Below are 13,394 nucleotides of genomic sequence, written 5' to 3' on the forward strand. Positions count from 1 at the left end.
CTAGATCTTTTTCCTGGGTGGTAGCTCCTAATATGTAACCTAACATCGTGTAACTACAGCAAGGGTTATTTTTCCCTATATGCAACACCTTGCACTTGTCCACATTACATTTCATCTGCCATTTGGATGCCCAATCTTCCAGTCTTGCAAGGTCATCCTGTAATGTATCACAATCCACTTGTGATTTAACAACTCTGAATAATTTTGTATCATCCACAAATTTGATAACCTCACTCGTCGTATTCCTTTCCAGATCATTTATATATATATTGAAAAGCATCAGTCCAAGTACAAGATCCCTGAGGCACTCCACTGTTTACCCTTTGCCACTGAGAAAATTGACCATTTAATCCTACTCTGTTTCCTGTCTTTTAACCAGTTTGTAATCAACAAAAGGACATCACCTCCTATCCCATGACTTTTAGTTTTCTTAGAAGCCTCTCATGAGGGACTTTGTCAAATGCCTTCTGAAAATCCAAATACACTACATCTACCAGTTCACCTTTATCCACATATTTATTAACCCCTTCAAAAAAATGAAGCAGGTTTGTTAGGCAAGACTTTCCTTGGGTAAATCCATGTTGACTGTGTTCCATTAAACCATGTCTTTCTATATGCTCTACGATTTTGATCTTGAGAATAGTTTCCACTATTTTTCCGGGCACTGAATCAGGCTCACTGCTCTATAGTTACTCGGATCGCCCCTGGAGCCCTTTTTAAATATTGGGGTTACATTGGCCACCCTCCAGTCTTCAGGTACAATGGAGGATTTTAATGATAGGTTACACGTAAGGTTACCAGACATCCCACAGTTTTCAAGGTTTGTCCCTGGTGCATCTCTTTCCCTAGCTGCATAAACAATTCAGAAGTCAGATATCAGAAACACCAGGACTTGAATCGGCAGATGTCATAGGCAGGATACCGAGCAGTGGACCCACAGGGTCAAAAAAGAAGCTGAAGATATATAATGTATGTAATTTATATATTACCTCTTCAGGAGAGTTCTAGGATGCACTTCCCTGAATCAGTGATTGGAGGAAGAGCAACTCCCAGCCACCGCTACCTTCACTTCTAACTTTAATCACTAGTTAGGGGGGGGTGGGCATTGGTTGGCAGAGTATTACAAGGAAGTAAATTAGGTACATTTAATTACTATGGAATCAGTTACTGGCTGGTATCAGAAAAAGGAGTGAAAGCAAGTGAATTAGTTCATTCTAATAGAACAAATTAAGTACATTTCTTGTGAAATGATTGGTAGCGTCATATTTGATCTTGTGGGAGCACTGAGAGGAGAGGATCACCTTGCTAGTGACTGAAGAAAATTGGTAAGATTTCTTTAGGAAATTTTAGAACTTAAAAAGTTTTGGGGAGAAGTAAACTATTGGGGCATATTCTTAAGTGTGTTTGTGTGTCTGTATTAAATAGCTAGTCAGAAGGCAGGCAGAAGCCAGTAGTTTGGATGTTTTGATTTCCCTCTCTCCCACTCACCCCTAGCTCATCCTTTAATTTATAGGTAGGAGACACTTTCACATAAATAAAAAATAATAATAATCAGCCTTTTAACTTAAACACAGGATTGACCCAGGCCTTATCAAGAGTTTAATCATCCCCTTGTAGGTCACTACCAGATAAATAATGAATACACTAATAAATTTAAAGGACTCAAATTGTACACATCCCTACTCCCATAGCAACCTAAACTTAACTAGGAACCGAACAAAATAAAGATGAAGGCAGCACTCCAGCATCAAGATCTTCCAGTCTTTTGCATCAATTGTCACATGTATGATTTTGATCTCTAGAGTCTAAAGTGGCAGACCTGGAGGAGCTGAGGCAGATAAAGAGACATATAGATGAGACCTTCAGGGACATAGTAACCAAGTCCCAACTCCATTCTGGCAGACCTGGTACTACCTTGGAGGAGGAAGGTCTACTGTTTGGAGAGCATCAACCTAGTGCGGCAGGAAATGATCCTGTAGCAAGGTCCTGCTCTCCAGGTGATGCACTGTACTCTCGCACCGAGGATGTCTCTCCCAAGGTTACTTCCCAGAACAGAAGGGTTAGGTTGGCTGTCATAGTTGGTGATTCGATTATTAGGAATGTAGATAGCTGAGTGACTGGTGGGCATGAAGATCGCCTGGTAACATGCCTACCTGGCGTGAAAGTGACTGTCACTTGTCACCTAGATAGGATTTTAGAAAGTGCTGGGGAGGAGTCAGATGTCATGGTACAAGTGGGCACCAACGACATCAGACAATGTGAGAGGGAGATTCTGGAAATCAAATTTAAGCTCTTAGGTAGAAAGCTGAAATCCAGAACCTCCAGAGTCTCATTCTCTGAAATTCTCCCTGCTGCACACGCGGTCCCCAGAGTTAGGCAGAGCTCCAGAGTCTCAATGTTGGATGAGACAATGGTGCAAGGAAGAGGGATTCAGTTTTATAAGGACCTGGGGAACTCTTTTGGGGAAGGGGGAGTCTTTTCTGAAGGGATGGGCTTCACCTCAAGCAGGGTGGAGCCTGGCTGCTGGTGCTAACCATTAAAAAAGGGAAAGCTGACAGTCGTTCAGCAGTGCATGGTTCGGAGGAAGGTATCTTCGAAGGATACTAATGAAGCATTAAAGTTAGAGTATCCCAACAGAGAGGTTCCAATAATAAGAAAAGATCCCAACTTATCCCTGACAACTGGAAAGCAGAATGTTAATACAAACAAAAAACACACTTTGAAATGTTTGTATGCTAATGCCAGAAATCTAAGAGGTAAGATGGGAAAGTTAGAGTGTATAGCAGTGAATGATGAAGTAGACTTAATTTGCATCTCAGAGACATGATGGAAAGAGGATAACCAATGGAATAGTGCTATACCGGGGTATAAATTATATCACAATAATAGAGAGGAGCAACTTGGTGGCGGGTTGGTGTTTTATGTCCATAATGACATAAGGTCATTTTTGCTCCTTATGTTTATTTATTGTAAACCGATATGATGGAACCCCAATATGTCAGAATGTAAAGAACTATAAACTATCTGAATATTCATTTTTCTATTATCTTGCATACCAGACCACTCTATCCTACAAGGACTGGAGTCAGTTACCGCTCTATTAGAATACAGAGACAGAATTAAGACTAACCTGAATGGCAGTGAATGCATGGAACAGCTTCCCAGTGTAAAATATTATATTGAAATCTGATAAGGCATGGGATAAGCACAAAGGATACTTAAAAGTGGGATAGTGAGGGTAAAGCAGTTGGGAAGAATGTGTAGACCGGGTAATCTTGGTGTGCCATCACAGAGGAAAAACATTTTAACGAAAAAAGTTTACTTTCCATTGCTTTAACTATGTTGTCAGACTTTATCCTCATCGCAGAGGTTGCCTGATCTATGCTGGGTGTTACTAGAGCTGGTGTTGTGCACATTGCTTTTTGTGGGGACCCAGTGATCAGCAGATCAGTCAGGAATTTAAAAAAAGAAATTACCAGCTTACAAATAATGGCAGTAACATTTTTGTAAATATTTTCTTCTGTATTGTTTATATAGATGGTTAAATTAGTACTGTAATCTGCACATAAGTAGTTGAACACAGCGATCTTTTTGTTAAAGCAGTTTAATAACTATTCCAGGGATATGCAGTTATTTTGATAGAGAGGCATTTGGAAATGTCTAGGATTTCCATTACTGAGCAAAGCATTATGTACTTTATAGGACATGTGAAATAGAAATGTATTGATACATAAATTTAATGTCTATAATGTGCCTTCTTGCATAAGATTTTATAAATCCATATGTTGAACTTTTTGTTTTATTGCCAGTATCAGGTGTTTGTACTTCATTTGAAAAAGCAGGACAAGTGCAAATGGAATTTCAATGTGACCTGTCTCAGGAACTGTTTACCAGGAAACAGTGCAAAAACATTTAACCTCTAAAGTCTTCTGTTTTCTGCTTTATTAGTGGTTTAAATATGTTTCCTGATCAGATATAAACATGGATAATAAATATGGGTCTACTGGTTTGGTTTTTTTTGTAATTGTTTAATAACTGGCACAGGACCTTCCCAATAACATGATTCATCAGGTGGCTATCAAGTCCTTGCCTCAAGAATGGCTTTGGTGTGAAACCTGGTGCGATGATGAATCCAAGCAAAAGGCCAAAACTATCGACCTGGTGAGTGTACAACCATATTATGTTTGATGATATGAAAACAGGGTGATATTCAAAAGCCAGATAACCTAATAGTTATCCACTTAAATGGCTTACCCAGCTATATTTAACCCGTATCCAATGGATAACATGGGAGCATTCCATGGGCAGCCAGTAGGCGTTCCAGGGAGGAGTGGAATTAGCCTAACCGGCTAACTCTGGTCGGGCTGTAGGGCTGTCCTAAAGTTAGCAGGTCAGACATAACTGACTAACCTTAGGATAGCCCAGTATCTTTATCAGGCTACCTAGCTGAGCTGCACAGTGGCTGAAAATGGACCCCATAGGTTTTCTTGTTATTAGTCAATTTACACCGATTTACACCGATTAATTTACACCGATTAACACCGATTAATTCGATTAATTTACACCGATTAATTCGATTAATTTACACCGATTAATTCGATTAATTAATTAATTCGATTAATTTACACCGATTAATTCGATTAATTTACACCGATTTACACCGATTAATTCTATTCAGCCAGTTCTACCACTTCCACATATAAAAATGTTATTACTAATGTAAATACCTATACCTAATTCTCTCCCTTTTCTTCTCTTCTCCCAGTTCTATTACCTTGTTATTTGTAACTGCTTCCTTCTACACTAATAGGTTATTCAACTGTTCATTGTACACCCCTGTTATATGTAAACCGGCATGATGTGTTTGCAACATGAATGCCGGTATATAAAAATTTTAAATAAATAAATAAATAAATATTAATCTTGGTGACTCACACTCAGTTAACATTCATATCTTAAGTATTTCTAAAGTGGTATGTCTAGTAGAAAAGAGTAAGGGGTAGATTTTTAAAGTTATGCGTGGGCGTAGATTTGTTCGCGCAACTCAGAGCGAACAAATCTACACCCGATTTTATAATATGCGCGCCTATGTTGCATAGGCCGCTGGCGTGCGTGTCGCCTGCGCGCGTAAATCCGGCTGGATTTACGCGCGCAGGGCTTTTAAAATCTGCTCCTAAATGTACAAACCTGACATAGCAAGCAGCTGTTCCCCTGCTTTCATCCCTGAATTCCACTGTCCGACTGCCCAACTCACACATCCCAATGTATGGCAGCACAGACCTGCTCCGGGCAGATACTTCCATGCTCTCCTTTGTTCACTTTCTGTTAGATGACACCAACTTGCACAATTGTGCAACCTGCGCGTGCCGAGCCGAGCAGCCTGCCTCCGCTCCCTCCGAGGCCGCTCCGAAATCGGAGCGGCCTCAGAGGGAACTTTTTTCCCAGCCCCTCCCCACTTTCCCCTCCCTTCCCCTACCTAACCCACCCCCCAGCCCTAACTAAAACCCCCCCTACCTTTGTTAAGAAAGTTACCCCTGCCCAGGGCAAGCGTAACTTGTGCGCGCCGGCATGCTGCCGGCGCACCATTCCTCAGCCCGGAGGCTGATTCGGAGGCCTTGGCCCCGCCCCCGAATGCTGCGCCGCCCCCGGCACGCCCACGACACGCCCCCCAAGCAAAGCCCCAGGACTTACACACGTCCCAGGGCTTTGCGCGCGCCGGCGGCCTATTTGCAACATAGGCGCACCAGCGCACAAGTCCCCTGCGCTTGTAAATCCAGCTGGATTTACGCGTGCAGGCCTTTTCAAATCTGCTCCTAAATGTACAAACCTGACATAGCAAGCAGCTGTTCCCCTGCTTTCATCCCTGAATTCCACTGTCCGACTGCCCAACTCACACATCCCAATGTATGGCAGCACAGACCTGCTCCGGGCAGATACTTCCATGCTCTCATTTGTTCACCTTCTGTTAGATGACACCAACTTGTACACACAATTCTTTCTGCCCATGCCAGCCTCAGTCTTTTTCCTTCTCAACATCTCACCCAGCACAGACCCGTCTGGGGCAGTGCCTCTCTTCCATTCTCGTTCTCCATCCCTGAGCCCCATTCAGATAGACTCCAGACTCTAACTGTACAGGCTCAGCTTAGATAGTGACCTAGTGACATCACTGCAAGTACATATATGGAGCTGCATTCTGAGAATAAAATCACTACATTTTCAGGACAGACAAAAATTGAATATTATATAAGTGGAGCAGAACAGCAGCCTACTGTTTAAGACTTCAGTCTGAGAACCAAGGAAGCCAGGGTTCAAATTCCGCTGATGCTTCTTGTGACCTTGGGCAAGTCATTTCTCCCTCCATTACCTCAGGTACAGAGTTAGGGACTCATTCATTAAGCCACGGTATTTTTCCCTGAGGAATAAATACAGCGGGAGTCCCAAGGGCACAGTAAATGACCCTGCCACTCTGTGAGTTCCACGGTATTTTTCTCCGTAGTAAACTCCATTGGGGAAAATACCGTGGTGGTAAATATCCTCCTTACAATGTGTGATGGTGGCCCCAGGACTGTGGGCCAATGGCTCTGAATCAAATCCACCTCACCCCTGAAAGTACTGAAATCAATCCCAGGGGACTGCCTAGACCCTCTTATCCCACCCCCTTACCCCTGTACTCCCTCCACTGCCCTGGAGACAACTGTAGTTTTAAAAAGCAATTTGTACACATTTTAGTTGCAGCGCAAGCCCCATCCATCCCTTCCATAAACAAATCCAGCCCCCAGAGGCCAGGACCCCCATCTCCCACTCTAGCCCTCCTAATTCTATATCCATTGGCTCATTGTAGGTCTGAAGTGCCCTCTGGACTTCGGGCCCGGTGGCAGCCATGTATAAAAATGGTGCCACTCAGCTTTTACCCTGTCATGTGATATGAAACTCCTATGGGCTAGGCTCAGGAACAATGTCAGGAAATTTTTTTTCACAGAAATGGTGGTGGATACATAGAATGCCTTACCAGTAAGGTAACCTGTGGTAACATTTCTGCATGGGTTAACCTGCATGGAGTAGAAATTGCAACCCTAAACAGAAGGCATGGAAATACCCTGCATGTTGCAGCAGTTACACCTTTAAACAGAAGGCATAGAAGTAATCTGCACAGTTAGGACTGGTGCAAGGGTCTGTAGCACCCAAGGCAGACCAATGTAACACCGCTTCTCCCCCAGCCCATCTTGAATTGAATGTGCCCTCTAATAGTGATAAGAACATAAGAAAATGCCATACTGGGTCAGACCAAGGGTCCATCAAGCCCAGCATCCTGTTTCCAACAGTGGCCAATCCAGGCCATAAGAACCTGGCAAGTACCCAAAAACTAAGTCTATTCCATGTAACCATTGCTAATGGCAGTGGCTATTCTCTAAGTGAACTTAATAGCAGGTAATGGACTTCTCCTCCAAGAACTTATCCAATCCTTTTTTAAACACAGCTATACTAACTGCACGAACCACATTCTCTGGCAACAAATTCCAGAGTTTAATTGTGCGTTGAGTAAAAAAGAACTTTCTCCGATTAGTTTTAAATGTGCCCCATGCTAACTTCATGGAGTGTCCCCTAGTCTTTCTACTATCCGAAAGAGTAAATAACCGATTCACATCTACCCGTTCTAGACCTCTCATGATTTTAAACACCTCTTATCATATCCCCCCTCAGTCGTCTCTTCTCCAAGCTGAAAAGTCCTAACCTCTTTAGTCTTTCCTCATAGGGGAGTTGTTCCATTCCCCTTATCATTTTGGTAGCCCTTCTCTGTACCTTCTCCATCGCAATTATATCTTTTTTGAGATGCGGCGACCAGAATTGTACACAGTATTCAAGGTGCGGTCTCACCATGGAGCGATACAGAGGCATTATGACATTTTCCGTTTTATTCATCATTCCTTTTCTAATAATTCCCAACATTCTGTTTGCTTTTTTGACTGCCGCAGCACACTGAACCGACGATTTCAATGTGTTATCCACTATGACACCTAGATCTCTTTCTTGGGTTGTAGCACCTAATATGGAACCCAACATCGTGTAATTATAGCATGGGTTATTTTTCTCTATATGCATCACCTTGCACTTATCCACATTAAATTTCATCTGCCATTTGGATGCCCAATTTTCCAGTCTCACAAGGTCTTCCTGCAATTTATCACAATCTGCTGGTGATTTAACTACTCTGAACAATTTTGTGTCATCTGCAAATTTGATTATCTCACTCGTCGTATTTCTTTCCAGATCATTTATAAATATATTGAACAGTAAGGGTCCCAATACAGATCCCTGAGGCACTCCACTGTCCACTCCCTTCCACTGAGAAAATTGCCCATTTAATCCTACTCTCTGTTTCCTGTCTTTTAGCCAGTTTGCAATCCACGAAAGGACATCGCCACCTATCCCATGACTTTTTACTTTTCCTAGAAGCCTCTCATGAGGAACTTTGTCAAACGCCTTCTGAAAATCCAAGTATACTATATCTACCGGTTCACCTTTATCCACATGTTTATTAACTCCTTCAAAAAAGTGAAGCAGATTTGTGAGGCAAGACTTGCCCTGGGTAAAGCCATGCTGACTTTGTTCCATTAAACCATGTCTTTCTATATGTTCTGTGATTTTGATGTTTAGAACACTTTCCACTATTTTTCCTGGCACTGAAGTCAGGCTAACCGGTCTGTAGTTTCCCGGATCGCCCCTGGAGCCCTTGTTAAATATTGGGGTTACATTTGCTATCCTCCAGTCTTCAGGTACAATGGATGATTTTAATGATAAGTTACAAATTTTTACTAATAGGTCTGAAATTTCATTTTTTAGTTCCTTCAGAACTCTGGGGTGTATACCATCTGGTCCCGGTGATTTACTACTCTTCAGTTTGTCAATGAGGCCTACCACATCTTCTAGGTTCACCGTGATTTGATTCAGTCCATCTGAATCATTACCCATGAAAACCTTCTCCATTACGGGTACCTCCCCAACATCCTCTTCAGTAAACACCGAAGCAAAGAAATCATTTAATCTTTCCGCGATGGCCTTATCTTCTCTAAGTGCCCCTTTAACCCCTCGATCATCTAACGGTCCAACTGACTCCCTCACAGGCTTTCTGCTTCGGATATATTTTAAAAAGTTTTTACTGTGAGTTTTTGCCTCTACAGCCAACTTCTTTTCAAATTCTCTCTTAGCCTGTCTTATCAATGTCTTACATTAACTTGCCAATGTTTATGCTTTATCCTATTTTCTTCTGTTGGATCCTTCTTCCAATTTTTGAATGAAGATCTTTTGGCTAAAATAGCTTCTTTCACCTCCCCTTTTAACCATGCCGGTAATCGTTTTGCCTTCTTTCCACCTTTCTTAATGTGTGGAATACATCTGGACTGTGCTTCTAGAATGGTATTTTTTAACAATGACCACGCCTCTTGGACATTTTTTACTTTTGTAGCTGCTCCTTTCAGTTTTTTTCTAACAATTTTTCTCATTTTATCAAAGTTTCCCTTTTGAAAGTTTAGCACGAGAGCCTTGGATTTGCACACTGTTCCTTTTCCAGTCATTAAATCAAATTTGATCATATTATGATCACTATCGCCAAGCGGCCCCACCACCGTTACCTCTCTCACCAAGTCCTGTGCTCCACTGAGAATTAGATCTAAAATTGCTCCCTCTCTCGTCGGTTCCTGAACCAATTGCTCCATAAAGCTATCATTTATTCCATCCAGGAACGTTATCTCTCTAGCGTGACCCGATGATACATTTACCCAGTCTATATTGGGGTAATTGAAGTCTCCCATGATAGATATATAGAGAGTTATGGTCACCCCCTTTCTCTCTCCTCCCCCCCCCCCCCCCTTCTTTCACATTTTAAAAATGGCACCCTTGCATACCTCAGCAGCACCCCACTCACCTAGGTGCACCAGCCCTGTGTTACAACCCAAAGCTGGGCAGTCTAAATGGACCATTTTTGGTCTTTATCTGCTTTCATTTACTATATTTTATTTATTTACGTTCTGCTTTTCAGCAATAGAGAGTAAAGGGATTTGAACCCTGGTATCCCTAGGTCAAAGCCTACTGCTCTAACCACTAGACTACTCCTCCACTCTGAATTCATGTTAAAAAAAAAAAAAAAAAAAATTAAAACCCACAGTTCAAGCACTCACCTCCACTCAGTATGGCCCCAACACTCCCTCCCTCCCTGCAGTACCCCACAGCCCAAACACTGAATGTTTAAAAATAAATAAAAGATAAAATAAACTCTACAGCCCGGGGCGTTCTGACAGCCACCCACACAGCCTCAACTGTCCACCCTCCAACACAAGAGCTCGCCCCACTGTCCAAGCATTCTCACGGGCTGAGCCCAGGATGTTCCAAGCAAGAAAGGCAAACTGGGAAAGAAAAAGGGAATCGAGAGAAGAGAAAGGGACTCAGAAACAGGAAAAGATGGCAGAGTAAAAGCAAGCAGAAAAGTGTTCAGTGGCTGCTGCTGCTGTTTTTATAAGTGAATCCATCCATCCATTCCTGACTTTTCTAATGTTTCACACCCGGGGGCTGGGAGGGAGTCAGCAGGGAAGGCACAATAGTGATGGGAGAGGGAGGGAAGCATTCAGTGTTTGTGAGGCTTTGGCTTAGGAGCCCAATCCTGAGCTCTTCTGTTTGCATCAGCCTCCAGTTTGCTGGCAATAGCAGCAGCAGCAGCTGAAGGAGCTGCTCACAATAGTCTCTCCCCCCCCTTTTTCTGCTCTCATTGCGGGAGGGGGGGGGTGGCCAGTAGCATCCTGAAGACATTGCTGCAGGATACTGCAGAGATACTTGGCCGGCCGCTGTGTTCACTGCTGCCTCGTCACATGTTCACCTCACTCTTCTGTTACACATCTTCTATGAAATATGTATATTGTTCATAAAGTTTTACTGTGCTCAACTGCTATGATAATTGCATAATCTGTAAACCGTTATGATGGCTGTACCGAATAACGTTATATAAAACTCTACAAATAAATAAATGCAACCGGCAGGCAGGTGATAACTGTGTGATGACAGCGACAGAATGGCAGGCCTGTTTCCTCATCAGAAGTGTTTTATCAGGGGTCTTCAGATATAACCAGAAATCAGGAACCCTGGGTTGGTAACTTTAAAATGGGCCGGATTTTCAAAGCCCTACAAACACCGGGCCTATTTTATACAGGCCCGGCGATGCGCGTAAAGCTCCGGGACGCGTCTAAGTCTCAGGGCTTTACTAAAGGGGCAGTCCGGGGGTGGGGCCAGAGGCCTCCGGCACAGCAGCCATTTGCCGCTGTGTCTGAGGATCACATGCCGGCACGCTGACGGCGCATGTAACCTGCACCTACCTCCAGGCAGGCGCAAAAGGTATAATGAAAATTTGGGGGAGGGGGGTTAGAGTAGGGGGGGAAAGGTTAGAGGAAGGGGTGGGAAGCTTAGTTTAGGGGGAAGGGAACGGGGAAGCCCATGGGCGTCGGCACGCACAAGGTGCACTAGTGTGCACCCCTTGCGTGTGCTGACCCCTGATTATATAACGTGCGAGCGCCTGCGCGCACACGTTATAAAACCGGGTGTACATGTGTGCGTGCCGGGTAGTGCGTGTACATTTGAAAATCTACCCCTATGTGCGCACATGTGCCCATATATGTCGGTGCAAGCACACATACTCTGGAATTTTAGATTGTCCTTGCCAATGCGTATGTATGATTTAAAATACACCTAACGCACTTATGTGTGCTCCTAATTTTAAGCAGTTCCACGAGGAAATGCTCTTCATATATCTTTCCTTATGACTGGTCGGTTTTTACACATACAAGAGAGCAAATTTTAAAATATGCATGTGTGATAGTACACCGGTTTGCCCAGTCTTTCTCAAGGTCATCAAGACTCTTCTGGAACTAAAGCCTGCATTCTCCCAGTATACCCCAGATCCCTCACCCAGTCAGTTTTTGTCTATAATTTATTTCTATCTGACTTACAACAGAACAAGAACAGAAGTAAATATGGGCAGGTAATTGCCCAATGCACACTGCATTTGCCGGTTTTAAAATCATGATTTATACATGTAAATGCTGGCCCTGACCCGGAATGCCTCTGACATGCCCCTAATTTGCCTCTTTTTATCACGTTCTGTTGTGCCGCACACCTAGGCACGTAATTTGCCGGTTTTAAAATAAGAGTTGCTCGCACTTTGCCCATATACTCACATATATGGGTCTTTTAACATGAGCAACTCTTTTAAAATTCACCCCTAATTGTGTTGGTTGATTTTGATGATGCAAACCAATTTGGGTCCCCTTTTTGGGGAGGAAAAGGAGGTCATATATGAGTATGAAATAAAAATAGAAAAATTGTAAAACAGTGGAGTTTACCTGGAAAAGAAAGAACTCTGAGGAACAATAGGGAGAATACAAAACAAAGAATCCGACGGAGCAAATTCATTGTCAGTGACTGAACATGCCCATGCCAGTTTAAGAACGTTCTATGCCAGTCCTGAATGCCTTCCGCATTGGGAAAAAGTTTGCCTTATAGAGGCAGGAAGACCTCTCAGCCCATCACAAAAGCAAATTCTCTTCAGCCAAGCAAAATTCTCCCCCTGTCACAGGAGCGGCAGCATTTCTGACTCTGTTAAATTGATGTTATAGCCAGGTACGACAGCAGATTCCTCCAACGGACTACAGGATGGGAATAGAGGATTCCAGGAAGGGCAGATAAAAGAGAACATTCAGACTATATAATGCTATATAAGGCAAATCACATGGTTTCAAAATCCCTACTCCGAAAGTCTTTACAATCCAAATTTGAGATAGGTTAAAGTTACCCAATGAGTGGCTGATAACAGAAATAAGCCAAGGATTCCAGATTCACAGATTTAAACTCTAAACCATAGACTACATTGCCAATTTATAATGTGCCCCATGCAGTATATAAATTATGTAATGTCATTATTTTATCTTACTGTAGTTCAGAGAGCACTTTACACAGTTTTGCTGATAAACCTTTTACAGCACTTTACAGAATTATGTTGCCCTTTATGGATTTACAATACCATCAGTTTTGCTAATTAGGCACGAAGCAGTTATATCCTGTAAATCAGTACAGAGAAGAGAGCCCTGTGCCATTCCTAGGGGCTAGTGAAAGATGGTTGAGAAAAATGATAAACTAGTACTAAAAAATAACCACCAAGGAATATGATGATATTAGAAAAAATAAATTAGCATCATTCCATAATCTTCCCTAAATGAACTAAATATGCCACAAGATTTTCATCCTCTATACCAAAAATGATTCATTAATGGTCATTTTAAATAATTTCAAATAAAAAAAAATGTTTAATAAAAACAATTTTAGTGGAAGAGATTGGTTTCATATAACATGAAGGC

The 13,394-nt window shown here is 42.5% G+C and overlaps 1 protein-coding gene across 3 annotated transcripts in view; it reads left to right on the forward strand.

Annotated features, from left to right (window-relative positions):
• UGGT2 (UDP-glucose glycoprotein glucosyltransferase 2) overlaps nt 1-13,394 on the forward strand; it is a 1,031,439-nt gene that overhangs the window by 955,916 nt on the left and 62,129 nt on the right. For 2 of the 3 annotated variants that reach the window (XM_029604715.1, XM_029604716.1), the window contains one exon: nt 4,045-4,161. The exons of the other annotated variant lie outside the window; for it this stretch is intronic. In XM_029604715.1, the coding sequence (XP_029460575.1) occupies nt 4,045-4,161 (117 nt within the window). The remainder of the gene's footprint in view (nt 1-4,044; nt 4,162-13,394) is intronic. 3 annotated transcript variants of the gene reach the window in all.

The sequence above is a fragment of the Rhinatrema bivittatum genome, chromosome 5, assembly GCF_901001135.1.
Source record: "Rhinatrema bivittatum chromosome 5, aRhiBiv1.1, whole genome shotgun sequence".
NCBI lineage: Eukaryota > Metazoa > Chordata > Amphibia > Gymnophiona > Rhinatrematidae > Rhinatrema > Rhinatrema bivittatum.